We start from the raw sequence: 27,280 nt of genomic DNA, 5'->3' as shown, positions 1-27,280 counted from the left end.
CGCCTGCGATGGCTGCTCGGGCTTTTTCAAGCGGAGCATCAGGAGGAACAGGACCTATGTGTGCAAATCGGGGAACCAGGTAGGCTGCGCACCCCTCCCGGAGCCTCTGCGCCCCCAAACAGCCCCGGGGGACACCGGGGAGCCCCCGGGAGGTCGCCGCCGTCGCTGTCTCGGGTGCTGAAGGCTCGGCCCGGCTTGGCCCGGCTGGGTTGGGCTCGGCCCGGCTCTCCCCGATGTCCCTTTGCCTTGCAGGGGGGCTGCCCGGTGGATAAGACACACAGGAACCAGTGCCGGGCCTGCCGGCTGAAGAAGTGCTTGGAAGTCAACATGAACAAAGACGGTACCTGCTGCCTCGCTGGGGCTGGACCCCCAAAAAGGGAGGGAGTCAAGGGTGCCCACCCCAAGGGACCCCCCCCTTCCTTCCCTTGGGTCGCCCCCTGTGATGGGGAACCCCCAGCAGCGGGTGGGGGCTGGCAGTGGGAGGGACTTGGGGTGGAGGGGACCCCAACCAAGCAGGGGCACCCTTGGGGTCACCGCCTCTCCTCGGTGTCCTGCAGCCGTGCAGCACGAGCGGGGACCCCGGACGTCGACGATACGCAAGCAGGTGGCCCTCTACTTCCGCGGGCACAAGGAGGAGAGCGGCGGCGCCCCGCATTTCCCCACCGCCGCCCTGCCGGCGCCTGCCTTCTTCACCGCCGTCTCCCAGCTGGAGCCCCACGGCCTGGAGCTGGCCGCCGTCGCCGGCACCCCCGAGAGGCAGGCCCTGGTGGGCCTGGCACAGCCCACCCCCAAGGTCAGACCCCGCACCGGCCCCCGGGGGTACTTGGCGAAGAGCGAGGCGTGAGGTGCTGCGGGTTGTGGTGGGGACTCTGTTTTTATGTCCCTAAAGTGCTCTGGATAGACAAAGTGCAAGAGGTGAGTGGTCCCAGCAGGATGGAGGGTGCTGAAGGACCAGCTGATAACCCACTCCTCCTGCCTGCAGCCCTCCGTGGCCTCAGCTGCACAGGAATGAGCCACCAGGGAATCTTCATCAAGCCCTTTGCAATGGCATTTTGCATATTTCCAGCACCTAGAAAACTGGACAGCAGACCACTTAAATAGTTCAGCATTTCCAGTTGGTAGCTTGGTGTCATGAACAAGACCGTCACATATAGTTGTATATTATGATTTGCAAAATGCTGAAATTATTTAGCTAGTAAATATGCAACATGTTTGAAAACATAACTCCATTACGTGCTGTAGGTGGGCACGGTTAGCTCCAGGCATCTGCTTACAGCCTGTTGCAGTCAAGGAGTGAGACAAAGGGTGAGGCTCCACACGGATTTACTGCTCTGCCATACGAAGCTGGGCTGCTGAAGCAGCCTCTGAAGCACAAGTTATATAAAAAAAAAAATCCTTAATCAAACTTGCATTCTTGTAACTCTTCCACCAGAGGCGTGCCACTCTGTGACAGGGTAAAGGATGACACCGTATTTAGTAGTTTTTTTTCCCTGATGTAGTAATTTTCTTTTCCCTTCAACACCCTCCGGTGAACTGTTCCAGTAGTGCAGCCCATCCACAAACAGCTCAGAGTGGTTTGGAGGGGGCCCGCTGAAAGCAATGCCATCTGGTTGCAGAACAAGAGAGTGCACACCGCGTACGGGGCACGAGCGTGATTCACTGAATGGCAGTTGTATGGGAGAGGATGATCAGGCTGCCTCGGTGGCGTTGTATGAAGTTGCTTTATTTTCTTTTTGACACTAGTATCCGCACGAAGTCAATGGCACCCCCATGTATCTCTACGAAGTGGCCACCGAATCCGTCTGCGAGTCAGCAGCCAGACTTCTGTTCATGAGCATCAAGTGGGCCAAGAGCGTCCCAGCCTTCTCCACCTTGTCCTTACAAGACCAGGTAAGGCACCTATAGATGAAATGGCATCCGTCGGGCCTGCCTGATACAGAAGGCTCAGAGCACAGGTTGGGCCCTGAACCTTCAATTACTTGTGGCTCAACTTTTTCTTCCATAAAATGGGAGACAGTATCTTATTTTCTCAATGAGATGTGCTTAGTTAAGCGTACAGCCCAGGATATGAGTGAGGTGATTTCTGAAAATCATTCCCTCCTTCCCTCACACCTCTCCTCTCCTCTCCTCTCCTCTCCTCTCCTCTCCTCTCCTCTCCTCTCCTCTCCTCTCCTCTCCTCTCCTCTCCTCTCCTCTCCTCTCCTCTCCTCTCCTCTCCTCTCCTCTCCTCTCCTCTCCTCTCCTCTCCTCTCCTCTCCTCTCCTCTCCTCTCCTCTCCTCTCCTCCATAATTTTTCACCTAGTCAACATTTTTTCCTTGTTCACGTTGGTTTCAGTGAACTTACATTACAATTACTCCAATATAGTGGAAGCCAAATTTGGCCAGCCCCCAATATTTCTCACCGTTAATTAAAATCTTCCCTAATTTGTCTTGTTTTCCTCTATGACAATTTGCCTTTGCCTCAAGTAAATCACATGTGAACCATACGAGCTGAAGCAATTTCTTAATGACTTGATTCTTGATGAGGACTCTGCGTGCCTTGTAAAACGCACTAATTTTAAAAAAAGTAATCAGATAATTATAAAATGGAAGGGGGGAAATCTATGCAAAGCTCCAATCAAAAACCAGATACCTAGCACTTTGATACGATTGAGCTGATTTCACAAAATGGTAACTAGAGATGTTGTGCCCTAGGTGTCACACACACCAGGTTCCAGGGGGGAAGGCTGTAGTTCGTATGCAAACACAGATTTTGAACAGAAGGAAAGGACTTCTTAGGAAACCAAGAGGGGTTTCTAACTAAGGGCTAAGGTGTATTGAATAGTCTCTTTTCTAGCACCAGACCCCCGTTTTGAAATCCCTGTCATTAAAGCAGACAACCAGGCACAGATTAGACCCCACTCAGCTCCAGCTGGGGGGAGGGATGGGGCAGGCCTAGGGGTTACACAGCCACCTTTAGGAAGGCAGCAGCCCCAGATCAAAGTGCTGTTTTCTACTGCTGTCTCCTGCTGCTGTTACTCCTACGGAGCACCAGATCTGCCACATGAAGCAGCTGAAGAAAGGTCCTGACATCAAGAAGAAGCAGCAAGGGTGCTGCTCCAGCAGGGCCTCAGGGCATGGGAAGGGGCCGGATCCACCTCTAACCAGCCATGTCCACAGCAACCAACAGTGTCCACAGGAAGCTGAAGAAGCAAAGGAGAAGGCCTCATTCAGCATAATAAGGATGCATTTCCCAAAAGTCACTTCTGTTTGTGTGGGGAGAAGGTGGGCAGCAGGATTTGGGAGCCAGAGACGTCTCCACTGCACGTGACAAACACAGCTCAAACAGCAAGGCCTGCTCAGCTGCCATAGCAGACTGCTCCCCTTGTCTTTACGTGACCTGGTTCACCTCCAGGGGCTCTCATTAGTGAATTACTCGCGTGTTAAAATCCCAGCCTCTCCTCAACATCCCCTTCACTCACCGGACCTCACCACAAGCCAACTTTTGGAGCTGCTCGGCTCTGAAGCTCTGACACCGGCCTTTTTCCACGTCATTCCCCTGTCACATTCAGGAGAGCTGGAGAAGAAACAACTCTGATTTTAATCACCTTATTTTGCGAATAATCAGACGGTTGATTTTTATAATACTGCCACCACACTATTTAATTTGACAATGGCCCAGCTGTAAACGTCTGAATTTCTCTTTTTGTATCCCTGACATCTGCTCGAGTAGAGCCTAAAAAACCTTCTCCTGGATTTTGCTTTTGTTTCGTGCTCTTCTGAAAAGGCAAGGACATTGTGATTCCAGGACTCTGTTTCTTCTCGAAGGCGAGGAAATAAGCAGAAGCCAATTTGCTGACAAAACACAAGCCTGCGGATGGCTGTGTCGCTCCCGCACACCTGCCTGGCTTGTCCCTCAGAGAGGGTGGCCCAACGCAAGTCACCAAGAGAAGGTCACGCCAACGAGGATGGGATTGATTTAGGAGCAAAAACAGATCCTTCAGAAAGCCTGGTATTTCTCGTTTCTTTGAAGGAGGAGGGCAGAGGATGACTTCAGCATGAATTATTTTAATTGGTGGTTTTACAGACTTATGCATAGGCATGAAGAAAGCTTCAGCTATTGGGATAGTCTCTGATTTCTAAAGTCCTCTGACTTTAAACACTCGGGGAAAAAGAACAGATGAAATCGATATCTTCCAGGAACCACCATTCACTACCATTGTATCTGCATGAATGAATGACAAAAAAAGTTTTACAAAAGCAAATGAAAGGTTGGCACATCATTTCCTATGTCATCCAGAAACCTGTATATCCATCAGGATTATCTGGAGGAGGGGAAGGCTTGCAGGCAGGTTCAGCTGCTCTCAGACCAGAGCTGAGGTTGGTGCTGTGCCTAGACTCCCCCCACATTTCCTACAAAAATCTGGGCAGCTTCTAGTGTTGTAAAGTCCAATTAATTTATTTCAAACAGTAATTACATGTAAACAGAGGCAGAAATACTTTCCTGTCACAGTTTCCTTAGCCAAGTTCTGCAGAAGTTCTGCAAAGCACATAGCACAAAAAGGCACAAAATGGGCATAAGCCTGCAGCGATGAGACTCTGAGAGCTCTTCCTCCCATTTTGATCAGAACAGGGTGGTTTAAAACTCTTAATACTGTTAGGTGCTAACACATGGATAAATGATTCATTTTTAGTGCATGTTTTCCGTACCATTTATAACTTTCATATATCTGATTCCAAGGAGATAATAATTCATTTGGTTTGATTTATTTTTTGTTTGTTTGTTGTTTTTGTTTGTTTTTCCTTTTTCATAACCTTCCTAATATATCCTCCTTCCTATCTTCCTAAGATGAGAAGCTGCTGATACTTTCAGGGGCCATAGCAGTAGTAATGTGGTTTGCTTTTTTGCTGCATGTTCTGTGCAATCTGTTTTCACTGCATGGAGCCACCAGATGACCCCTTGTGAGTCCACTACAATTCTCAGCCCTCCAAATCTCTCCCACCCTACCGAGAAATGTGATGTCCTAGCAATTTGTATGCACTACAGCATGTCCTTTAGGCTGGGCCAGGGAACTAATGACTTTCTGCTGAAAACCAAGCCCTCCAAACCCCTCCTAAGAGTCGATCCAGGCCAACAATCCATAGATGCTCTCAAGACTTAAATATTTCTGTTCTGGCTCTGCCATCTGCGTTACCAGGAGTCATGTCTCCTCAGATGCACCAGTGCCTCTCCACGGAAATCGATGGCATTGCTTCCAAAAAAAAAACCACCACATCATCCATAAAGCCAGACGATGCACAAAAATCGCAGAGAACCAGCAGTGCTGTCAGCTTAGCTGTGGCTGGCATGCTCAGTTCAGAGCCCACTGCCTGGGTGACCGCAATTTGTGCTGTTAGGGAGAGCTGAAAACACGAGGCGTGTGGCTGTATGCAAGTTCCTCCTCCCTTGCCCCTCTGTCAATGGCTTCCTCAGCCCTGCTTCTCAGGCTTTCTGAAAGGAAACAGCATTTACTGACTGGAATTCCTGAGTCATTTGAGGCAAAAAGCAGGAAAATAGGTGGCATTGAGTATATGTATGTGTGTGCAGATGCTGTGCTTGAAAGAGCTGAAGATTTCCTTAGGAAGGAAGGGGTTAAACAGACATATGTGATCTAAAGCAGTGCTCCCTACCCCGTGATGCAATTCCAGGCTTTTCCTCAGAAATCCTGCCTTCAGGAGGGAAAGGAAGGTAGTCCCTAGAGAGCAATAGGAAAGCACCCTTCCAGCTTGCTCTAGGACAGCTCTACATGGCCACGGAGAGGAGAGCCCAGGCTGATAGGAGTCATGCTGAAAAAATAGAGGCAAGCACTCCTGTCATGTGTGAGCTCTCTGGGGCAGGAGCTGTCTCTTCTCTTTCTCTTTCTGCTCCCGTTTGGTGTCCAACACGGTGCACAGGGAGCCAACACCGCGTGTTTCGCTACAATGCATGGACTTATTTCGAGACACCTTCTCAAAAAGCTAAGAGAGGAGCTAACGCATTCTGTGGGGAAAATACCATGACAGGCATTTAAAGTAGTTTTTAAAATAACAGAAATTTACATATTTAAATTGTTTATAAATCTATAAATTATACACTATGTTATATTGTACATCTATTGTATGACAGCTGATGCTTTTGGAAGATGCTTGGAGAGAACTGTTTGTTCTAGGAATAGCACAATGGGCCATTCCAGTTGATGCTAACACTCTACTGGCTGTATCTGGTAAGAATTGCACAATTTAATGACTTTGTTACAAAAATTACCATAAAAATACATTACTGAAAAAAGAACAACATGTAAAGAATAACAAATTCCTACTGAACAATGGAGCATACCTGTCATTTATAAATCTATATTTAAATGCAAATAATGTTGTTTTGTTGTATTCATGACTGCTTGCATTGTCATTTAAATGCAAATTACTGTGTTTGTTATCATCCAAGAGAAGATTTTATATTAACTTTCATACAATATAGTCAGTTTACATGGAACCAGATAGACAAGTGTGACAATAGAATGGATATTGATACACAGGATTTTGTCAGAAATCAATATAAAATAAAGCAAATGCCTTTAATATTATTTATTTCATCTGCTTCTGTTTCTCTTTCAGGCATGAACGGTGACAATACAGATTCTCAGAAGCTGAATAAAATTATTTCAGAAATACAGGCTTTACAGGAGGTTGTGGCTAGATTTAGACAACTCCGGCTAGATGCTACTGAATTTGCCTGTCTCAAATGCATTGTCACTTTTAAAGCTGGTAAGCAGAAATAAGCTCTTGCTAGTCTGTCCTGATAGCTTTGAGGTTGCTACTTTAAAGCAAAAAATGACGTTTTAAACCAGATGTAGCGCTGCATCACCCAACAGGTTTCCTGGCATTAAATCCCAGTAGTCAGTGCTGTATTTTGAAAGGCTGACAATGGAGTGCTGGGGGACTAATGGGAACGCTTAACCCCCACAGATAGCATCAGCTGAACTATTTTGACCCACGCTGAACTAAGTAACTGATCTGCTTTGCAGTGCCGACACACAGTGGCTCTGAGCTGAGGAGCTTCCGAAACGCTGCCGCGATAGCCGCCCTCCAAGACGAAGCCCAGCTCACCCTGAACAGCTACATTCACACCAGGTAGGTGAGCAGCGCCTCCTTCAAGCCTTTCCTGCAGGCGTAGGGGCCAAATCCTGCTCTGGCTGTAGCAAAAGTGACATTTCCTCTGACTGCCGTGGGGACCAGGCTTTTACAGCCAGTACAAATTGACTGCCAGCCTGCTGGGATTTGGCATTTCCCGATGAAATGAGGAAGATGGGGTTTATTCAGACAAATGGAAAATGGTAAAAGGAGGTATCTCCCCTTGCGAAGTGATACTGCTGTGGAGCATTTTGCATTTCAGAAGGCTAGGTTTTCTCTATGTTTTATTCTATTAAGCAATGCCAATAGTGACACTCAACATCTCACCCCGCAGCACTGTAAGTGCTTTTTAGCCAATATCTCCAATACAGTTAGTTCCCCATGTCATTTCCCCCATTTTGTAGACAAATTGAGACACAGGGAAGCTACATGGCTCTTCTGAGATGCTATCCTAAATCTGTATTCGGGTTGAAATGAAAAACCTGCAACTTGTGAATCCCATTTTGGTGACAGAGCAGGGTGATGAGAATCATTGCTTTGGGAAGAAAAGATGACCTGTCCCATCCAGTACAAGAGTCCCATGGGGTACAGGACTGTTAAAACCTGCTGTAAAAGTTGTAGCTGACATGCCACGAAGTATACGGAGGTAAACTCAGGAATGGGTGAAATGTACTGTGCAAAATGCAAACCCACGCTCTGTAACAGCTGGCTGAGAACAGGTGAGCAGCTCAAACTCCCGTTGCAGGGTATCAAAGCCTTTCTAGAAAGGGAGAAACCCAAGCTCCACTAATAGAATTGTCACGCTGACTCCAATGGGATGAGGTTTTCAGCTTGTTTCACCCTCAGGCTTGAATTTACTGTCCTGCCGGTGTGACAGCAGAATCAGCCTCCTGATCTCGGTGGAGTCACTCTCGGTAGGACGCAAGGGAGGGCCAACGTGGGGAGCAGGATGTTTCTCCATGACCTACTCCTTCTTTTAGGGAGACCACTGCAACTCAGGGCTTGAGAATCACACCGACATAAAGTCAGTGTAAGCACAACTAGGCTCCATATCCCGTGTCGTGTTGGTTTCAAAAGCTGGGAGAAAGGATGGAAAAGCTTATTACGCAAATACATTACCTGGGGACAAAACACAGCTTCTTTAATCAAAAATTTTCTTTCTAAATGTCAATTGTTATTAAACGTGTAAGGCAACCAGAAGGAGGCAAAATGATTACCATGACAATCCAGCTAGGTCTAAATTGCACTTTAAATGACAGGGTATTTATTATAGGTCAAGCTCTTCCCTGAACTGCATCAAGAACATAGTTGTTGTCTGAGAGACAAACCAGAGCAGATCCTGCCTCTGTATTGCTCCTGCTCTGAGGGGATAAACAAAGGAGCTAATCAAAACTCAGAGACCTTGGTCTATATTCTGCTAACCTCCATTAGGAGAGTTTGCCTTGGGGTCAACCTTCTGGCTCATGTGAGTACAAAACAGGATTTTAGCACAGGTAGCGCCCATCTGTGCAATTTTTCTACGCAGTGAAAGATTTTCTTTGGAAAAACATCTAGAAACTTCAATAACACTTTTTTTTTTTCCTCTCTCCGTTTCCCAGGTACCCCACACAACCCTGTCGTTTTGGAAAACTTTTATTGCTTTTACCAGCTTTACGTTCGATTAGTCCATCTACAATAGAAGAAGTGTTTTTCAAAAAGACCATTGGGAATGTACCAATTACAAGACTGCTTTCAGATATGTACAAATCCAGTGACATATAAATTACCTTAAAGCAAACCATCAGGACGGACAGTTTGAGAAGAACTTTTATCTATGGAGAATAAGCCTCAACTAACAAAACCTACAGGAAGCATAAGCCTGGGAATGTTTAGCCTTTAAACTCATTGACAAAAAATACCCCAGTAGATATGATTCTGCTGCTCTGAACAGAGCGATTTAGATCATGGAGAGAAAGCTTTGTTCTGCAGAAAAAGTGAAAGTGGTTGGAATTTGGCTGCTTTTCCTGTTAGTACAGGATGGAGGCAATTCAGATGCCAGTCATAGTTAACAAAGACTCCGCTATTTTCTCATTTAACTGGCAGATCCGAGACAAAATGTGAAAGAAGGTACTTTAGTTTGTTCGGTATTTGGAACTGGGTGACCAAGCTTGGCTTCTGTTGTGACGCGAGATGCGGTGGCCTTCAGAACTGTTTTAAAAGTAGCCTATGTTGGTAAAATGTTTTAATACGGTAGGCAACATTTAAGACCAGGTTACCAAAACATTGCTTCTGCTCTAATACATCATGAAGTGGCCTTCAGAACTGATTAAAAAGTAGCTTATGACGGCAGTTCCATTCTTCCTGCAAAACGAGCTGGTGATCTCTGACGCAGCGTCACCAGACGTCGTTTGGTTAACATCTCAAGACAGAAGAGCTTTACACACCTCCTCCCCGACCTTCCCTTCTTCTTCTTACACACACAAGCACCCACCCAAACACGCCCCCGAAAAAAAAGTCCGAGTCAAGAAAGGAAGACTAAAACAGCAAAACCAAATCCAATGGAGATGACCGCTTCAGTGACCTGCTGGCTGTCCCGTTGGCACAGTGCTGAAACCAAAGGCAACGGTGGCCAAACTCTTTGTCAATGAGATGTGCAGAGAAGTGAAATGACTCTAAAGAAATCAACGGAAGGGATTTTATTTCAAAGAAATAAAGGTGGCTGACTGATACGATGCTAACAATTTCCCAAAGTCTCCAATGCCTTCTTAGAAAACTCCAGGTTCTAATTTTGAAGCCTTGTTCGCCTACACCCTCTCACACACAAAAACATTATAAGCTGCTTATTTGATGTATGAAACATGTAGGAAAAAACGTTTAAAGATAGCTGCTGTACTTTTCAAAATTTGATTTGTTATTAGAAACTAGCACTGAGAAAAATCAGCACTTGGACTATCATAGAATGAGTAAAACTTTTCCTGTACAAAGTGGATTAACTGATTTGTGAAGTTAAAAAGTTGTACTCATTGTATTTACAAAGAATAAAAATATATTGAATTTAAATTACTTTCCACTGCCCTTTTAATGCTTATCCTTTTGTTTCTGGATTAGTTTCTTTGACTGCACTCTACTTACAGAAATAATCTCTACTAAAATGAGTTGCCTCGGATGCTGTGGAGTATCCACCATCAGAGGTTTTAGAAAGCAGGTTAGACAAATTTTAAGGGAATAACTTAGCTACAGGTGATCCTGCCTTGGGGCAAAAGGATCTGATGTCCTACAACGTTGTTTTCTGTATTTCAAACACATTTACTGCAAGCTTTCTAACATTCTCCTTCTCAAGGAGCTGACAGAGCTTTTTCGGGGACATAATTCCAAACAGATTTGATGTCTAACCTAGCATACGTCTTCTATTTTGTTTTTTAGCATTGAGTTATTTGGATTCAGTACCTGTAGGTTGTGCATCTCACGATGGGTGATGAGTACAAAAACACTGCTTCAATTAAAAAGATTCTGAAGTTTTATTGAGGTGTCCAGTTGTATTTCAAACCACAGAAAGGGGTGAGCAACTCCCCGGGCCCAGGAAGAAAAATAAAACATATTGTTCGTAAGGCAGTGAGTGAGCAAAGAGTTGAAGTTGAAGTGTCAAGTGGAAGTGTACAGCGTGTATCAGTGGCTCACTGTTTGTTGGTGTCACAGACCAGAAGCGAAATCCTAGCTCCACGGACTCCGTGCACAAAACTCCTGCTTTAGAGGTCGAAGTTTTCACCCCCTCTCTCTTCCACTTGCTCAGTCCGACAGGTCTCACATTCTGTTCTTTCCAAATGAGAGGGACCATTAGGAGTCAGGTGAGATAAATTACAGACTACAGGACTTTGAAACACCTTCTATGCAAACCAGCACCGAGTGCTTGCGAATGTGTTTACCAGAGGGTGTGGTGAGTTTGATCTTAAAAAGAAACCAACACTTGATGAGGGGTTCTTACTGCATTGGTAACTTACTGCTCTTTAACTGTTTTCTGCTCTGCACTCAAGAGAACTGGACAGGGCAGAAAACCAGTTGTGGCTTCCCACCCTTGTGATAATTCAGTTTCTGAGCTTTAACTCGGTTGCAAATCAGGCAGGGCAATGGGTGCACACCCCTACCTCATCCTAGTAGGACCCAGCCCATCTTTTAGGGATACGACAGGACACTTACTTTGATTTCAGAAGCAAGCTTCTCACATAAAGTATTTGAGAAAAGAAAAAGAACACCTTGCTATGTATCTAAACCTAAATCAATAAAACTTCACACACATTTAGTCCTTCTTGTCCCTTTTCCAAGAGTAATTCAGCTTTTAAGTGTGATTCAACGAGCACAGGGAGTTTTAGAATTGATTATTTTGTATTACCAAAAATTTCTTGAAAATCCTTTGCCCCCCTCATAGTTAACAAAGACCGTGTTGAATCTATCCCACAGCCCTACCCATGGAAGCAGGGACCAAGACTTCCACAGCCCACCTGCAACCCAGAGCTGTGCCACCGGTGTCTGCTGTATTTTCTTCCCACTCCAAAGTCCAAAAATAAGAAGACTGCACTTGGTTGTGAGCACCCAGATCACCTCTGCCGATAAATTGAGAAACGAATTCTTGTTTTATTGCAGCCACAAGATAGAACGCTCCATTGATACCACACATAATCCAGTCGGCCCACCAGTGTTTGTCAGTTCACACTTTCACATCCAGAGTTCCATACAAATGACATAGGGGAAGTTTAAAATGAGATTAACGCTCTTATTGAAAGGAAACGAGTAACTTTGCAAGTTGGTAGCATGTTGTCTACACAGTGATAGGAAGGAATAGATATATATATATAAGAGGACAAAGCAGTAGCAGAGCCAAGCCTAAGCCAACATGCAGTGAAGTTGCTGAGAACATGCACTGTTATGAAGAGCACAGCACACTGGATCAGATTGCTGTTAGTGTTTCTCAACTGGGAGCTCCCTCATCAAATTTTGGATCACTGAAAAAAGCTTCTCTAGCCATACAAACATCTAGGGAGAAGGAATACTTCAGCAACATTGCTTGTGAACATGGGTTCAGGAGTCCTCAGCCTGCACTGGACCTGTGGCCATACAAGCACAACGCTACAGCCTCCCCTTAATGTCCAGGGAAGTCATCTGTGATTACAGTTTATAGCAGGCTTGCATGACTTCATATCCCCAATGACATTTATACCACTTTAATGTTCAGCTAGAGGACTTCAAATTTATTACAGAACATTGGCAGCATTCCTTTCTCCATAAGATGATATAATTCTCATATAATAATTGAAGCTAGATTGAGGCTTCTCATACCAAGTAGAGGGCTACCCTTCTCCCAACTAATTGAAGCCACATAGCTGTTGACTGCCAACCACATATGGGGTTGTAGCTCTGGGTCCACAACACCAGAGCAACCTTTAATATCTTTATTTGTTGAATAACACTGTCAGTGAGTGCCAGCATCAAACAGCATTTAGTGATGGCTGTTAGTGACAGAACTACATTGCAGAAGAGCAGCACGGCACTGCTGAAACACCAGTTGACCTAGTTTAGGCAAGTCCCGGCTCCTCAGAAATCATTAGATACCCCACACTTAAGGTCAGGAGTGACAAACATGTGAAGTGCATTTTCACTTTTATTTCAAAACTTTAGACAAGTTATTTTAGTATATAAATTTGATTTTTTTTGCTTCCTTACAGAATATAAAGATAATTCCCTCATTGCTTCGGTATAAAGTGTTTTACAAGCTTGAAGACAATTGCATAAGTGTCTCTCACACAGGGTATCAGAAAGAAAGCAGTCTCTACAGAAGTTCAGACAGATGACTACCTCAGAAAGCATAGCAGTTTAGTCATATACAAGTGACCACGTGACACTACAACTGTGCAAGTTCAAGTAAGGCCAAGTCAGTAAACATTGTTAAATCATTGCAAATAAGAGTGGAAAGGTCTGAGAGATGCTGCAAGGGGTGGATGGTCTCATAGTATAATACTCTTAAATCAAGGGTTCAGAGGGATTTAGCTAAAATACAAGTGAATTCTTTAATGCTATAAAGTATATGCAAAGACCAAGCAGTGCACGGATGTTAGTGGAGACTTTGTGTCTGGTTATCCTCTGCATGCTAAGACAAACTATAACCTTTTAAAACCAAGCATAAGAACCACTAATGTTTGGAAGGATTCTTTCAAGAGCTCAAGTATGTCTTATTTTGGATGGTGTGTAGTTTTTGTCTATTACTTCATCTTGTAAGAACATGTGCAGACAGCGCTCATTCTGTGCCAGTGGATGGCCCGCAACCCTAGAGGGGGAGACAAAAAAAAAAAAAAAAGTGTTAGTGTTAACAAGTTGAGTCTGCTTGCAGCTTGCCAGCAGAGCAAGGTTTTTATACCAACAACCTGTGGGTCTGCACCTAGGCAGTGATCCACTTCCAGTTTACTGTTGGTGACTAGAATGATGTCTGGCAGAAAGACTTGACGTTCTCCCCTGTGTTTTATCAGTCCATAAGAACTCTGAATCGCTTCTGATCACAAAGATGAATGTTATGAATCTGTTAGCTGCAACTGAGGGGGCTATCAAAGCAATCATCCCAGCATTAGGAAATCTAGAGTTAAGCCAAGGCAATTTTATTGGTCTTGATGGCTTTGACAAGGAACACCTCTATAAAGGCAGCTTAACCCACCAATTCTCAGTCTAGTTCAGTTTTGTTAGCCCAAGCAGAGTGAAGGAGTTATTCCACCAGGGGGTGTGAAGGTCTTGTGAAGGCCCTGACATGATTTAAAAATGACTTACCATGGTTACTATTCCCAACATGCACAAGCAGCATTGATGATCAACTGAAGGGTACTAGATATGACTATTCTGTTAATAGATGATGCCTTTAGATATGAAACATGGGGGAAAGCAAGCTTGTCTGCTCCAGAAGAGAACAGCACCTCTACCACAGATTTATTTTTGTTCCAGACAGACTACACTGAGCCACTATCTTTTATCAGTAAAGGAGCGTAAACTGAATTAGATGTTCCCAAGCTTGGAAGAAAACCACAAGGTTTAGCATTTAACCCCTTAAGATACCTCACAGCCCTCTGTGTATACAAGAATTGAAGAGAACCAGAATCCCACGAAGCTGATCACTTATGGATATGCAAACCCAGAAGTGATCTGTAAAGAGCTGCATCAGTTCAGTTAATACAGGCCTCTCCCTTTAAAGGGAGAAAGTCCCCCAATATACCACCACCCCTTTCCTCCCCAGGACAGCCTTTATCAACCTTATGACTTCTAAACCTGCCAGAACACATCTGCTCTAAGAGGAAGCTTAGGAGTAAGTGTAACACAGAGCCAACTCCAGGGGCTCAGTATCAGTACTTTCAAGCACTTCTGTGCATCTCCTCCATATCTCCATCTATTAGTGCTTACCTCACCCTAGGAGGATCAACTTGTCACCACTTGTCACTGAGGGCATCCTTTACCGAGGAAGCAGAGCTCTCCTACTCAGCCCTGACAAAGTATTTCAAGCGCAGTCATAAAGCCTATCAACCTTGATAGGTTCAAGTAAATGAGCAGCAGTCTAAAAACATCAGTTCACAAGACAGCCTGGAGTAGGCAGTTTGAATTTTTTACTCCCACTCCGCTCCACTTGCTTTCCTTGTAGTACAAGACAGACAGGACAAGAAGAGGCAGCAGCAGATTTCCTTTCCCTGTTCGGAAAGCTTGCAAATTGGTGGCTGAATTGCTCCACTAGATCTGATCTCAGATCCAGCTCTTGGTTTCACATGAGTGATTGGCCTTTCCTCAGTATTCTTCACTAAGGTGACCACACTTCCAAAGTTCTCATGTATCCCTACGTCAGGTTCAGGCAGACTTTTTTTGGCATAGCCTCCCCTGCAAATGGCACTGTAATATTAACAATCTTGGCCAGCAGGCTGGCCCAAGAGAGCTGACAAGTAAGCTGCACTGCTGTGATTTAGTTGCCTAGATGCTACATCTAGAGGGACAATGCCTCAACAAGCATTCCTAAGCATCCTCATCTCAGCATTCCTGAATATTGAGAACTGGCACTGGTGCACCAAGACCTTCTCTGAATAGTGGTATCAGTTATTTGAAGGACTTTTCTCTAGCTCTGAATGAAGACCAGCTTTGAGAACGCAACACTGAATACTCCAGTGAGTGTTTTGTATAATGCAAGTTCACTAATACCCAGAGTACTTGGTATAAGCTTTAAAACTACAAGGTTAAAACTTGAATTGGTAATATTTGCTCAGGTAGCCCATGCCATTAGAATAAACTGATGAGCTTGTACAGCTGAGATCTGCCTGAAGAGTTCTGGTCCAGATGTACTCAGGTCTGCCACTACATCGGTAACTACATTAACAGCCTGCTTCTGTCTTTCAAAGGAGACAAAGTTGACCAAGAAGTTTCACACTGCCACAAGATCAGTGTATTACTTGCTCTAAGACTCAAGCTGATACCAGAAAATTCATCACTTCATTTCCATTAGCAGTACTGAGATGTTTTTCAGATGCTCCTGTTGCTGATATTTTCAGTATTAGCTGCTTTGGAACGTAAACATCCTTCCTCCCGTACATATTGCCGGACTCAGTGCCAGTAAGTACATTTCCTGCAAACTGTACAGTCCCAAGCCTGCATGGATATAGAGTTGTATTTTACAGTAATGACTGTCTTAGTCATACAGCCTTCAAAACACACCGCATCTTACTACAAAAGCATATCTGCATTAATGTGTTGTAGAACTTGATGCACTGGGAATTCATTCCACCTGTCTTAAAAATGCTTCAGTTACCCTATTTGATCTGCTCAGAAGTATTAACAATACCTTTAGGACGTAGCAAGGAGCTACGTGAGGATTTAATAATATAACCACACTTGTGCTTACTTGCACTAGTTTCCAGTGAACTCATCACTCCCCAAGCCACAGGCCTGAACTGACTAACCATAACTGGCTATAACCAACTATAAATGATGGAGTTCTGGCTCATCCTCAGTCATGGGAAAAGTCCAGAATCCAGTTGGTGTGAACAGTGTTGGCTCTGGAGGCGAGAGGAACTAGGTAGTGACAGCATTCCTTCTGACCTGCTGTTTGGATGCACATTGTTAGAGATGAAAATAGCTGCTTGGGGCACTTATTTGGAGAGTAGTTAGTAGTGTCAGGTGGCAGAGCAAGAAACAAATCTTTGTCACTATTACGTCTGCTCACCTTCTGCAAGTCAATGACAAAGCCCAAAGTGTCTGTGACAAACTACACACATGCATACCTCAAGTAGTGTTTCTACATCTTCGGAACGATTCTTATGATGATTACAGAAAATGTGCATCATTATACAACCTGATAATACCTCGCATCTGCAATCAAAGTAAACTGCTACACGCCCATTGTAAGCTTCATTGTTCACCCAGTGGAGGATACCTTTTCAGAAGTGAGAAGTAGAACTATTTTGAATGCTATAATTTTAGTAGTAATTTGCATAAATTAACTACAACACTAACATTCATTTCAGCTGTTCAGGTAAGCATTAAGATATCCAAACCAAACACGGGATGAGCAATGTTAAGTGTGTCCTATTGTGGGATTATGTTAAAGTTCCATTGTTCTGAACCTAGTGCAGCTACCATAGCTGGAGGCTTGGCAGCTCTAATTCCATTTTAGGGAGCTCTGTTCTGGGTTTGTCTCCACATAACCAGACCCAATACTTACTTGTTTATGAACTGCTCAAGAGCCTGTTTCCTTTCCTCTATAAAGGAATCGTCAAATATGCCATCATCTCCTCGGAAGGGGAGCTGACGAAGAAGAGCTTTCCCTGGTAGAGGTGGTACCACAACCTGAAACATTTAGAAAAGCATCTTTAAGTGCAGCCTGAAAGCAAGCTTATACAATTCCTGTGCCATGTATCTTCCTCTTAGAAGATCCAACTCATCGTTCAGATCCCTAGTGAAGTAAGAAAACATGACCAGATAAGAACAGTATCTGCCCACAGTGGTAAACTGAATTCATAGAATGGCTTAGGTTGGAAGGGATCTTCTCTGGACAGCCTGTTCTAGCACCTCACCACCCTCTAAGCGAACAACTTCTTAACATCTAATCTAAATCTCCCCTCTTTTAGTTTAAAACCATTCCCCCTTGTCCTGTCATTGTCCATCCAAGCAAAAGTTGCTCTGCATCTCTTGCATAAGCCTTCTTTAAGAGTTGGAAAGCTGCAATGAGGTCCCCCTGGAGCCTCTTCTTCAGGCTGAACATCCTCAGCTCTCAGCCTTTCTTCATAGAAGAGGTTCTCTAACCAGGTGCTCTGGAATTCAAATTGTTCAACTCTGAATCAACTCAAAACCATTAAACAGCCTCTAGCACTGTATATTTAAGTCTTGCTGGAAGGCTGACACTATTTTAACTCTGAAGTTGTTCAACTGCAACATCTGCTTGGTATGATACATATGCTTTATAACATACAGATAACATTTCAGTATCAGTACTGCTTGCATGTCTATACAAAGACTTCATCTACCTTTCAGTTTACCCACCTTGCTTTCTCTTTCTAGTTCATTCCTTAGCCATTCAAAGTCGCTGTACCTTCTTCTGACTGTAGATTCTTTCAATTTGAAGATAGGGAGATTTGTCTGAAATCAAAACATAACCAACTGATTAGATGAGAAAACTTGGGACAGTTTCTCGGAGCAAGAAACAAGACATTATGTTACAAGTTAACCCCACTTCAGCAACAACACAACGGAATTGAGAATCGCTTGATGCAGGAATACTGATAAAGCCCTGTGTAAGTAAGCTTGGTCTCAAACTGCTTAACTGTGAGCCTTTCATCTGCACAGTATTCCGGTAACTTGCACATCATGAGTAGACATGGAGAGAGCCCTCCTCTGATGATATTCCGGGAAAGGAAAGCTCCAAGACCTCAACAACATTTATATTTCAGATAGTGATGGCAAACTGGCTAGAGTATTACAAAAAAAAAAAGTTTATGCAGTATTTGTGACCTAGTAAGAGCAAGACCAGGGGTCCGTAAGTGCCATACATAACCAGCAGTAACAGAGTAAAGCTTACTGTCTTGTACATACTCAGTAACTTTGTCTTGTACTCTTTGAAGAAGACTTTCTAGGAGCACCCTGACGTTCACATTGGACTACCATTATACAAAGTTCTGTTGGCAGAAGCACAGTAGTTATTCTCAGCTAGATTTTTTTTTTTTTATGAAGTTGTGAGCCATCCCACTCAGCTTCTGGACCCAGTTTGAGTGAATATCCTGGAATTATATCATTTGTAGGCTGCTGTGCTTAAGCTATCAAGTGACAGTTTTGGCTGCTCAAGATGGGTTCGATTGCCAAGTCACTTCCCTGCACTAGCAGGCCTGTGACTATGGGCCATTGTATTCCTGCCTGTCAATAACAAGCTTTTGGCTGTCACAGTTCAAAAATACTTGCAAGGTTAGCCGGGTGCTTGCACATCGTACTATTTAGCCCACGGTTTACAGGGGAAGCATAAAACTATTTTGTTATGAGATCTCATATATTGCTAAATGTTTAAAAGTATTTGGGTTCTCCTTGCCACGTAAACACTGCTTGTTGTACGAGTGACTCATAATAAAATTGCACTTAGGACTATTATGTCAGAAGTAAGGCTTTATAAACACTCATCTTGAGGATAAGCATACTCTACTCAAGAGTGAATAGGGCTAGGTCTCCAGGAGTGCATGAAGGAGATTCCCAGAAGTGAAGCAGTGGATTATTTTTCTCCAATTTCAGCTGTTGGCTTTTTCACCAAAAGTTCAGCCTTCCACATTACAACATCAACTCTTTGTCAGCGTCTCAGACAAAGTCCTTCACAATATTTAACACGCAGGCTCTCACCTGCGGGAAATATTCCCTTCTCCTCTCGAGTTACTTACAAGAGGGATTACAACTGAATAAAAGCAGATAAAGAGCACCAGTTCCCAGGTCTTCGGGAACTCTTTTCATGCTTCTGGGCATGAGGTCCACAAAGTTAATCTCTAAACAACCTAGCAGGCTTACAGGTACAATGTGGGGGTAGAAGTGCCAATTGAGCTCATTTTACCTTCTGCATTCCCTTTTGAACTTTTGACATCCTAGCCCAGCAAGGAGAAAAGGATGGTTAAGGGACTTGTTTTCCCTCTAAGGTGTAAAAAAAAAAAAAAAAAGCTTCTCCAGTTTTGATCATTTGTCCTTTGGTCTGGATATGAGTTCAGAAGTTATCTGTTGGGATCGATTTCTTAACCCCATGTTCCTTAAAGCTCAAATTGCAGCAGCTCTCTTTCCTCTCGAAGTTGGTACTGATACAGCAGCGTCCTTCAGGTATGCAGCTCTTAGTGGAGTTGTTCTATATTGCTTAGCAGGATTATCTGTTTACATTTTAAGTATCTATTTTTAACTCAGGATACAGCCACACCTAAAATTACTGTACGTCCCTTGTCCACTGCAAGATAATTACCCTGCTTGAGAAGACTTTCTTTGGTGAGGAAGGGTTTCTGCATGCCCTACCTCTATTTACCACACAGATTTCCAATAAGCAAGCCAGACAGCAGCTGAAGCATGCTGAATTTTGTAGAAGACAGCACTGAGATGCCACCAGAAACTCCCAATTCCTGCTGTGGTGTCAGCATCAGGACCACGCAGCACCTTTACAGCTCTGGGTTGAGTTATTCTTGTTTAGTCACCGAGGAGCCAGTGGCTATTCTGAACACGGTGTTAGCTCTGGGTTTGCCTGCTGGAACAGAGATGCCCATGAGGCACAAAATTTCAGGCGAGTCTCATTTTTTTACACACCTTCCCTCACTCTCATTCAGCATTATCCTCAATTTTCTGGCCTGCTGATCTGCAAGCCCGTCATGAAGCTCATGATCCTGTTTGGCACAGCCCCGGATCAGAGTTCATTCAGCATAATCACTGTAGCAATTATGACTTCCACAGCGTAATAATTAATCTCCTTTTAATCAAAAACATTGTTGACAACTTCCTAGTCTGAAGTCATGCTTGAATGCAAGTCCTAAATCAGAAAGGACTGTGCGTTACCTGAGGTGTTAGACGGGCAGGTCACTGGTCAGGACTAACCAAGATGACTTTAACTTACCTAGTTAAAGAACCAAAGATGACACCCAAACCCCTAACTCAATCCTGCATTTACCCACTCGGATGCCAAGCAAGTTTCTAGAACCAAGTCATTTGGCTAGCATTTAAACCAGTAGCAGGAAGCAGTAGCTGCCTCCAAAGAGATTTTAGGGCAAAACCCACATTTATGTTACTGTAACATTCAAACTACAAGCCCAACTCCAAAGCTCAGGAGGTTCCCAATTCGCCTCAGAAACAGATGACAGTTCAAGACAGCAGCTTGGATGACCACAGATCACCCCAGCAACTCCCAAAACTCCCCAGCTGCAGCCATCCAGGTCAGGTGGAGGCAAATTTGCTTAATTTCCTCATCTGCCAATGCACCGCTAAGCAGCAGCACCGCATTGCCCGCGTCTCCCACTTTTAAGAGACTGAGAATAAAGCTGCGCTGTTGCCATAGCACCTACTTTGATGTTGTCTTTTCAAGTAGGTTGTGGTAGCCTTGATACAACTCTATTTCCATTAAAATAGAGTGAAAGAAAGCACTCAGCTCACTTCTGATAGGAGTTTGCGGCCTTGACTCTCAGAAGCTAGATTCCAGCTTCTTACCACCTCTCCATACGAGCTGCAATCTTTGTCGAGGGACTGCACCCTTTGCTTACATTTACAGCCTGCCAGTGGGAGCTCCGGGGCCCTACAGCAAGTAGCATTCAGCAGGGAGAAAAAGATATTATGGTTTTCTTCACGCAAGAGCCTGCTGTCCTCTGGTACAGCAAAACAAGTCTCCAGCAGCCCACTGTTATTGCAGACACCTTGCCCGTGGTTCGTTTCCTTCCAGACTTGGAATAAGCAGCTACCTCCTCACTTCCTAGAATTATATAAAGCAAAAACAAAAGCGAGCGTGCTCCAGGCTTCAGTCAGTAGAAGTTTAGGTTTCTGCTGTGTACTTCAAATGGAATATATAAAAGGTTTTTAATGTGTTTTCTAAAAATCAGTTGTTTGATCAAAATTTCTACAACCTTCCCTTATTTCCACTTGGAGTCCAGGTCTACTGTAGGTACCCTGAATGCAGGAAAAAAAAAAAAAAAAAAGTAAGACACTGAAAGAAACCTGACCATATTTATGAGCTCAGATTTTAAGAACAATGCTGACTTAAGCTGTATCAAGCTCCGCAGAGCTTCTCACTCCACAGCACTGAGACACAGACCTAGGATGGCTTCCAACCTGAAGGCTAAAACAGTAAAATCCTAAAAGTAATGCAACCAGGTAATTGCAAGAAGTAATTGCAAAGCAGGTTCTGGACAACTGAACTACAGTGTGCCCCAGTCAAAAGGCTCAAGGCAGGATAAGCCCTAAGATTAGATGAGAAAAACAGGTTGCTTAGTGATTTCTTATTCTGGAGGTTGCATGCTCAGAAGCCAAGGCTAAAAACAGCAGCCCACTTTAAAACAAACTAATTCAGGCAAAGACTTGTACACCAGCCAGCCAGAATTAGCAAATCCAGGTAGTTATTTCAGGGTTTGCAAGCCTCCTCTGAAATATCAAGCATTCCTTTTATTCCTTTTGACAGTCCCTTTACTTTTACACAATTGCCAAGTAAAACTGCCCTATGCTCGGGTTTGGCCTACTGTAAGGCCAAGTGATTTATTTCTCAGTGAGAGTGACTGAATATTCAGTTGTTTTAGCACCATTAGCTCACAACTATCAATTATGGCCAAACGGGAAGGAAAAAAGCACAGTGAATTGGTGCTCTTGATGGTTTTTATTACAGAAGTTTAAGTGCTTTGTGAGCTACAGACTGTCTAGTCTGATTATGTAAATGTAGAGATACAAGAAACAGATAATAGACCTCCTCCCATACTAGTTACCTGGAGATTTTTTTGGCTACTTAAGTAATACTCACATTTTTTTGGCTCCAGAAGTAATACTCACATCCTTAAGTGTCCACCTAACAGCTACAGAAAAGTTCCTGCTCAGTAATTTATCACCCTTAGGGGGTGCTGCAATTTAGGCCCATACAAAGAGTCCCTGAAACTTTATTTGCAGACACAGAAGTGGCTGAAAACCACAACATCCAGCTTCATTTTCCCTGAATTTCGGAGCAAAGCCGCTATGCATTTATGGTTCTACTTTCAAGACTGGTCATGAAGCCAACAAGCTGCTGCTGTGAGCGTCAGATCCTCCCACAACAGGAGTTGTGAGCTGGGTTCTCAAGAAAAAGTCACTGGAAGTACTTGCTCATGGGGCTGTCCTTGGTTTGCAATATTTGTTTTTATAAGAAATATTGCCTGGATTTACAACAAATAATGTCAAGACCGGAAGATTAGGGCTTCTCCACCCATCTCTCATCAGAAAGTTGCAGCAGCAACTTCAGACCGAGTGCTGTAGCTTCACGTGGTGTTGGGATTAGGTACTTGCTGAAACAGCTTTCAGCAGAACAACAGGCACTGCAGTACCAAGTGGAAAAAAAAAACTTTCAGGAAAGTACTTTCTCTACAGTTCAAAGCTCATAAGTCTGCTCTGTATTATTTATTTCGCCAGATGAAAAACAGGAGACCCCTGACTGCTCTGAAGTTCAAGCTGACACTTTTTTGGCAAGCCGGCTAAAAATAAAGATGTATCAAAAAAAAAGCCCTCTGGCATCACATGCCTACCTGGATCACAGCCATTTGTCCCACAAAGATCAGCCATTGTTGTGTTTGATTTGGGCTGTTCAGCACTGCACCAGAGTGCACTCTTAATACATGACAATCAAGGCCTGCATTGTCCGGGCAGAAAGAAAAAGGAGCCCGAGTCACCAGTTAAACTAATATACTAATAAGAAGTGCTATTCACAGACTTGGTTATTTTATTTACACAGTAACAGACATCAACACCAAGCTGGTTCAGTACCTTCGGACTAGGTTCCCGAGTCTGGTTTAAACAAGAAAACCTGTACAGAAAAATCAGCCACTCAGAGCTAATAGATGGAATAGAGTTGTGGATCTACTTGCCCTGCTTTAGGAGTTTGTTTCATCCAAGAGGTGCCAGTTCTTGCTCTCCCTAGTTAGCATCCTGGGAATCTGCAAGCCTGTCAGATACCGTTCTGAACTAAGGGAGCAGTTACTGTTTGCAGAGATGCAGTACCTGCAGAACAGAAAGTCACCTGAACCACTGCATCTTTGTTCTTTGAAGAGGACTCTGAACAGCCACAAGCACCCAGAGTAGTGCACTAAGAGAATAATTAGCTGCAGTCCGAACAGCCTTGCGGTGTGATGCAAGATCTGCAGCACTACAGAGGATTCCTGCTGATGGTGCATCCCTCGCCATAGCCACCCTGAGTCAGGGTTTACTCATTACTCCGCCACAAGCTCCACAGTCTGCAAAACTCAACAACGCTGAAATGAACTATGTGCACCAGCAGAACATTCTCCTCCTGGCAGGAGAAGTTTACAACTTTAACCCCTGCTGAAGACAAAGGCAGAAAGTTTGCTGCTGCTCCAGGACAAAGCATGACAGAGACACACTCACCAGCTCAAGAGCACCGTGCATAAGACAAGGGCTTTCTGAGCCAGTTATACTTGAAGCTCATTAAGCATCTTGCTCTGGATTGATTTGATCACAGAGCTACTATCAGCACGCTGAAATGCAAATGCTGTACGGAGCAGCTAGGTCCTGAAAAAAAGAGGAGAACAAGCTTTTAAAAGTAGCTGAAGTTTAGCAGGACTTTGATTGACTTCCCCAATCCTTGGAGCCTGATACTATTCTTATCGCTGCGTGCGCTGCACAGCCTGCGCTCACTTCCTTCCCCACATCTGGCCCCCAGAGCCACGTACCCCGCAGGTCCCCAAAAAGCCTTTCTGCAGAGCGTACAGGAGAGCCAACCGCTGCCTCACAGAGCATGGGTTCCACCCAAAAAACGCACTGCACGTCTGGAAGCACAACAGCAAGGCGTTAGGTTTCGACACAAGACAAGCCACTGAACTGTGTAACCCCACGAAGCTGAGGTGTGCCCTTGGTGCTGAGTTTAAGCACACTGATGAAAGGCGATTCAATAGCAGTGATCAGAATTAAGGAATCAAAAGGCTTTTTATTTGACCTCGCTTTAACCGATGGAATTCAGCTATTTGGACTAGTAGCTCGTATAGATGCTTTATTTTAGTGCTGTCAGCTTGAGTGTTAGTGACTTCTCTACAAGTTCTCACCAATCATAAATGGATAAATTTAACAAATGGAGAAAGCCCCTGGGTAATCTCTCTGCTTTGCCAACACTCACCAGTGTCCTCATCTCCTGTGGCACTGCTTTTACAGTGGGTGTATGGTTCTGTGGTGTCACCAATTGCTGGCCTCTACAGCTTAAGCCTTGCCTCCTTAAAGGATTTAGCAACTGAAGCTCCTGCACAGAACCTTGCTGACCCACTTACCAGGAATATCATCGCTCTCAACTGAGGTACAGGTCTGGTAATATCTGCAGGTGTGCTCTAAGATGGCAATGTAACAGCTGCTGCTTGTTCTACTTTTGTTTCCTGGCATTCAGAAGGAAGGACTAGACTACAGTCCATAACTGTTAGTTCACGTTTTTTCCTTTAGAGGTAAGGGCAGGGAACTATTTTGCTATGTTACTTCAGCAGACAATCTGCTTTTATCAGTTTTAATCATTGCACAAGCACCACATGGTGACCATCTAGATGCCTTTAGATGACTCCTTCATTGAGTTTTGTTTGTCTAGAAGACACACTTTGAGCTTTATGCCCTAACTGCATTGTTCTCCTCTTCAGCACACCCTAAACCTTCACACAAAAGATACATTCAAATGGTGCAAGCTCACTGCTTGCCGTGAAGAACATGACCTACTCAGATTTACTATTTTAGCACCACACTTAAACAACAGGACGGTGTTTTCCATTGTTTACCAGTCCCAAACAAGACGTTTGCTTCTTACTGTCAAGCTGAAGCCACACCCAGCAGCTTTTGCTGGAGGTTTTCAATAGCTATGTGAACAAATCTTTAAAATAAATTAAAAAAAAAATAAAAGAATCTGGCAAGTGACCGCCTGCGAAGTAAGCTGCCCCACTGGAGCCACTGCATAGGCATTTATTGGCAGCACACATGGGAGAGTTGTCAAAGTACAACACATTTACAATATAGCATGTGTCTTTGTGCAGGTTGGTGAAAAAAAAACCTTTCCTCAGTACTGAAACACGACTGACCTGCTTCTGCAGTAGCATGCAGCTCAGCAGCCTACTCGAGACATTTAGGCTCCCCATTAGGCTCTCTTCAAGCCTGGGGTTGAAGAGCAGAGTGACCCAAGACCTCGAGCATGAGGCTGCTCCCCTTGTTGCCTTCCAAGCAGCAGGTATGCTTCAGCTGCAGCCCTGCTGGAAAGCTTTTGGGAAATGTCGCAGTGCTTTACACAAGTACCTTTAGCAAGACATTAGTTATCACACATCAGTTTGAGAGTTTGCTTGCAAGCTCAGCCTTCCTAAGAGAAGTTAAACTTTGAGATGTGGACAAAGCAATAAAGATGGAATGACTTTTGAACCAAGTTCAGAAGCACCATGACAATAGTGCAAGCCTAGTTGCTTCAATGCAAACTCAAATCTGTGTCTTCTGTGACAGCATTTCTGTCTCTACGTGATCTCCAGGCACGACACAAGGCTGCCCAATGGCTTTTACCTGAATTTGTCAGGAGTTGAATCTGTTTCTGTACTACCTGACATTTTAGCGTTGATCTAAACCCAAGCTTTCCAGATACGGCACAGGTAGAGTCAATCCATCTGGTCAGATTTGTTCTGCTGCCATTACCAGCATAGCTGGGGAAGCTGGGAACACCAGCAGCTATTTTCTCTGACCACAACTAGCTGTGAAACCACAGAGATTAGTTGGTGGCTCCTGTCTTGTCACGCTTGAACAAGTAAGTTGTGCTACAAGACCTGCCTTTTAGAAGAGGCAACGCTAGAGTAACTTCAGTTCCAGCTCTTCTCCCATGCTGACATTTGCCCTTTAGCCATATGGCCTGTGTTCTGCTGAGAAGCAAATAATTGACGCCAATTCAGACAGCAAACATCATTCACGGTGTGCAGTACCTGCTCTGTAGCCTTCCAGCATACAGAAGCAAAACCCACTGCTACAGTTCGTGCTACCTGCGAGCACACAGATCGTGGAGGCACTGTGCACACAGCGGTGCACAACTGCAAGGAGAGCCATGGTGTGTGACAGGAGATAATGCTGCACGCAAGGCAGGCAGGGGAAGCAGTGTTTATACAGCAAGCTGATTAGGAAGAAACACAGAGGAAGGTCACGGTATCAGTAACGTGTTTGTTAAGGTCACTCCTAGATCTTCACCAGGACAGCAACCCAGGATTTTCTACCCCAAACCGGACAGTCTGAGCCCACTTGCAGCCCAGAGATCTGGTTTTGTTTTCATTTCCCCTGAAGGACGTCAGTTGGAATTACTTTTTTTTTTTTTTTTTTTTAAATCCCAGCAAGCTCCACTTCATTCTCAAGGACACACCAACGCTACGGCCCTTATTTTCCATCACCTTTCTGGGCTCCCGCAGCTGCAAACACCCAGACGCGTGGAAGCCCAAGGCAGCAGGGATTCAGGACACAAATACCAAGCGAAGAGCTACACCCTGCTTGCTGCTCAGCGCACAGCGAGGGTCCCAACAACAGCAGCTTGTTCACATAACACCATTTGGCTGGCTCTACCCTTAGTTTTGTGCTTTTTAACCCAGCCCAGCCCCAGCTGGGGGCTCCCACACGGACCCCCCCCCCCTCACCTTGACGCGGATCTCGTAGGTGGTGAAGCGGCCGCGGCCCACCCCCACGGTCTGCGGGTTGCCCACGTCGATCTCCAGGAAGTTGCTGGGCGGCCCGTAGGCGTCGTTCAGGTTCTGCGGCTTGCTGATCAGCCGACGGGTGTCCGCGATCGTCTCGGCCATGGCCGCCCCCCCGGCCCCCCTTTTCTTCCCCCCCCCCTACGGCCGCCCGCCTTCTTTGCCGCCCGCCCGCCTCTCTTCTCGCCCCTGCCCGGCAACGCGCACCCACGCCGCCGCCGGCGGATGCACCCGCCGCCCGCGCGCGAGGCAGCCTG

The 27,280-nt window shown here is 44.7% G+C and overlaps 2 protein-coding genes across 2 annotated transcripts in view; one reads left to right on the top strand and one right to left on the bottom strand.

Moving 5' to 3' along the window:
* Positions 1 to 8,889, top strand: part of NR2E1 (nuclear receptor subfamily 2 group E member 1) — a 14,023-nt gene extending 5,134 nt beyond the window's left edge. Inside the window, exons 2-9 of the mRNA XM_072036132.1 lie at positions 1 to 79; positions 253 to 340; positions 558 to 793; positions 1,744 to 1,890; positions 6,125 to 6,221; positions 6,613 to 6,762; positions 7,023 to 7,128; positions 8,727 to 8,889. The exon at positions 1 to 79 is cut by the window's left edge and continues 67 nt beyond it. Coding sequence (XP_071892233.1) covers positions 1 to 79; positions 253 to 340; positions 558 to 793; positions 1,744 to 1,890; positions 6,125 to 6,221; positions 6,613 to 6,762; positions 7,023 to 7,128; positions 8,727 to 8,889 — 1,066 coding nt within the window. The remainder of the gene's footprint in view (positions 80 to 252; positions 341 to 557; positions 794 to 1,743; positions 1,891 to 6,124; positions 6,222 to 6,612; positions 6,763 to 7,022; positions 7,129 to 8,726) is intronic.
* Positions 8,890 to 11,712: 2,823 nt separating this feature from the next.
* Positions 11,713 to 27,238, bottom strand: SNX3 (sorting nexin 3). Its single transcript, XM_038176253.2, has 4 exons — positions 26,967 to 27,238; positions 17,653 to 17,748; positions 16,835 to 16,959; positions 11,713 to 13,423 (listed from the first exon to the last, which is right to left on the bottom strand). The coding sequence occupies exons 1-4, from the start codon at positions 27,126 to 27,128 to the stop codon at positions 13,318 to 13,320; spliced, it is 489 nt and encodes a 162-aa protein (XP_038032181.1). The 5' UTR covers positions 27,129 to 27,238; the 3' UTR covers positions 11,713 to 13,317.
* Between the last annotated feature and the right edge of the window lie 42 nt (positions 27,239 to 27,280).

This window comes from Anas platyrhynchos, chromosome 3, assembly GCF_047663525.1.
Source record: "Anas platyrhynchos isolate ZD024472 breed Pekin duck chromosome 3, IASCAAS_PekinDuck_T2T, whole genome shotgun sequence".
In the NCBI taxonomy this organism is placed as follows: domain Eukaryota; kingdom Metazoa; phylum Chordata; class Aves; order Anseriformes; family Anatidae; genus Anas; species Anas platyrhynchos.
This window is presented reverse-complemented; position numbering and strand designations above follow the sequence as displayed.

Bases quoted from the DNA above. Each gene is read 5' to 3' on its own strand.
- SNX3 (XM_038176253.2), bottom strand. From the start codon at position 27,128: ATGGCCGAGACGATCGCGGACACCCGTCGGCTGATCAGCAAGCCGCAG. The intron at 17,749-26,966 runs GTGAGGGGGGGG...TTTTGATTTCAG, and splicing joins CCTACGAGATCCGCGTCAAG to ACAAATCTCCCTATCTTCAA. The intron at 13,424-16,834 runs GTAAGTATTGGG...CTCCCCCTCTAG, and splicing joins CTTGAGCAGTTCATAAACAA to GGTTGCGGGCCATCCACTGG.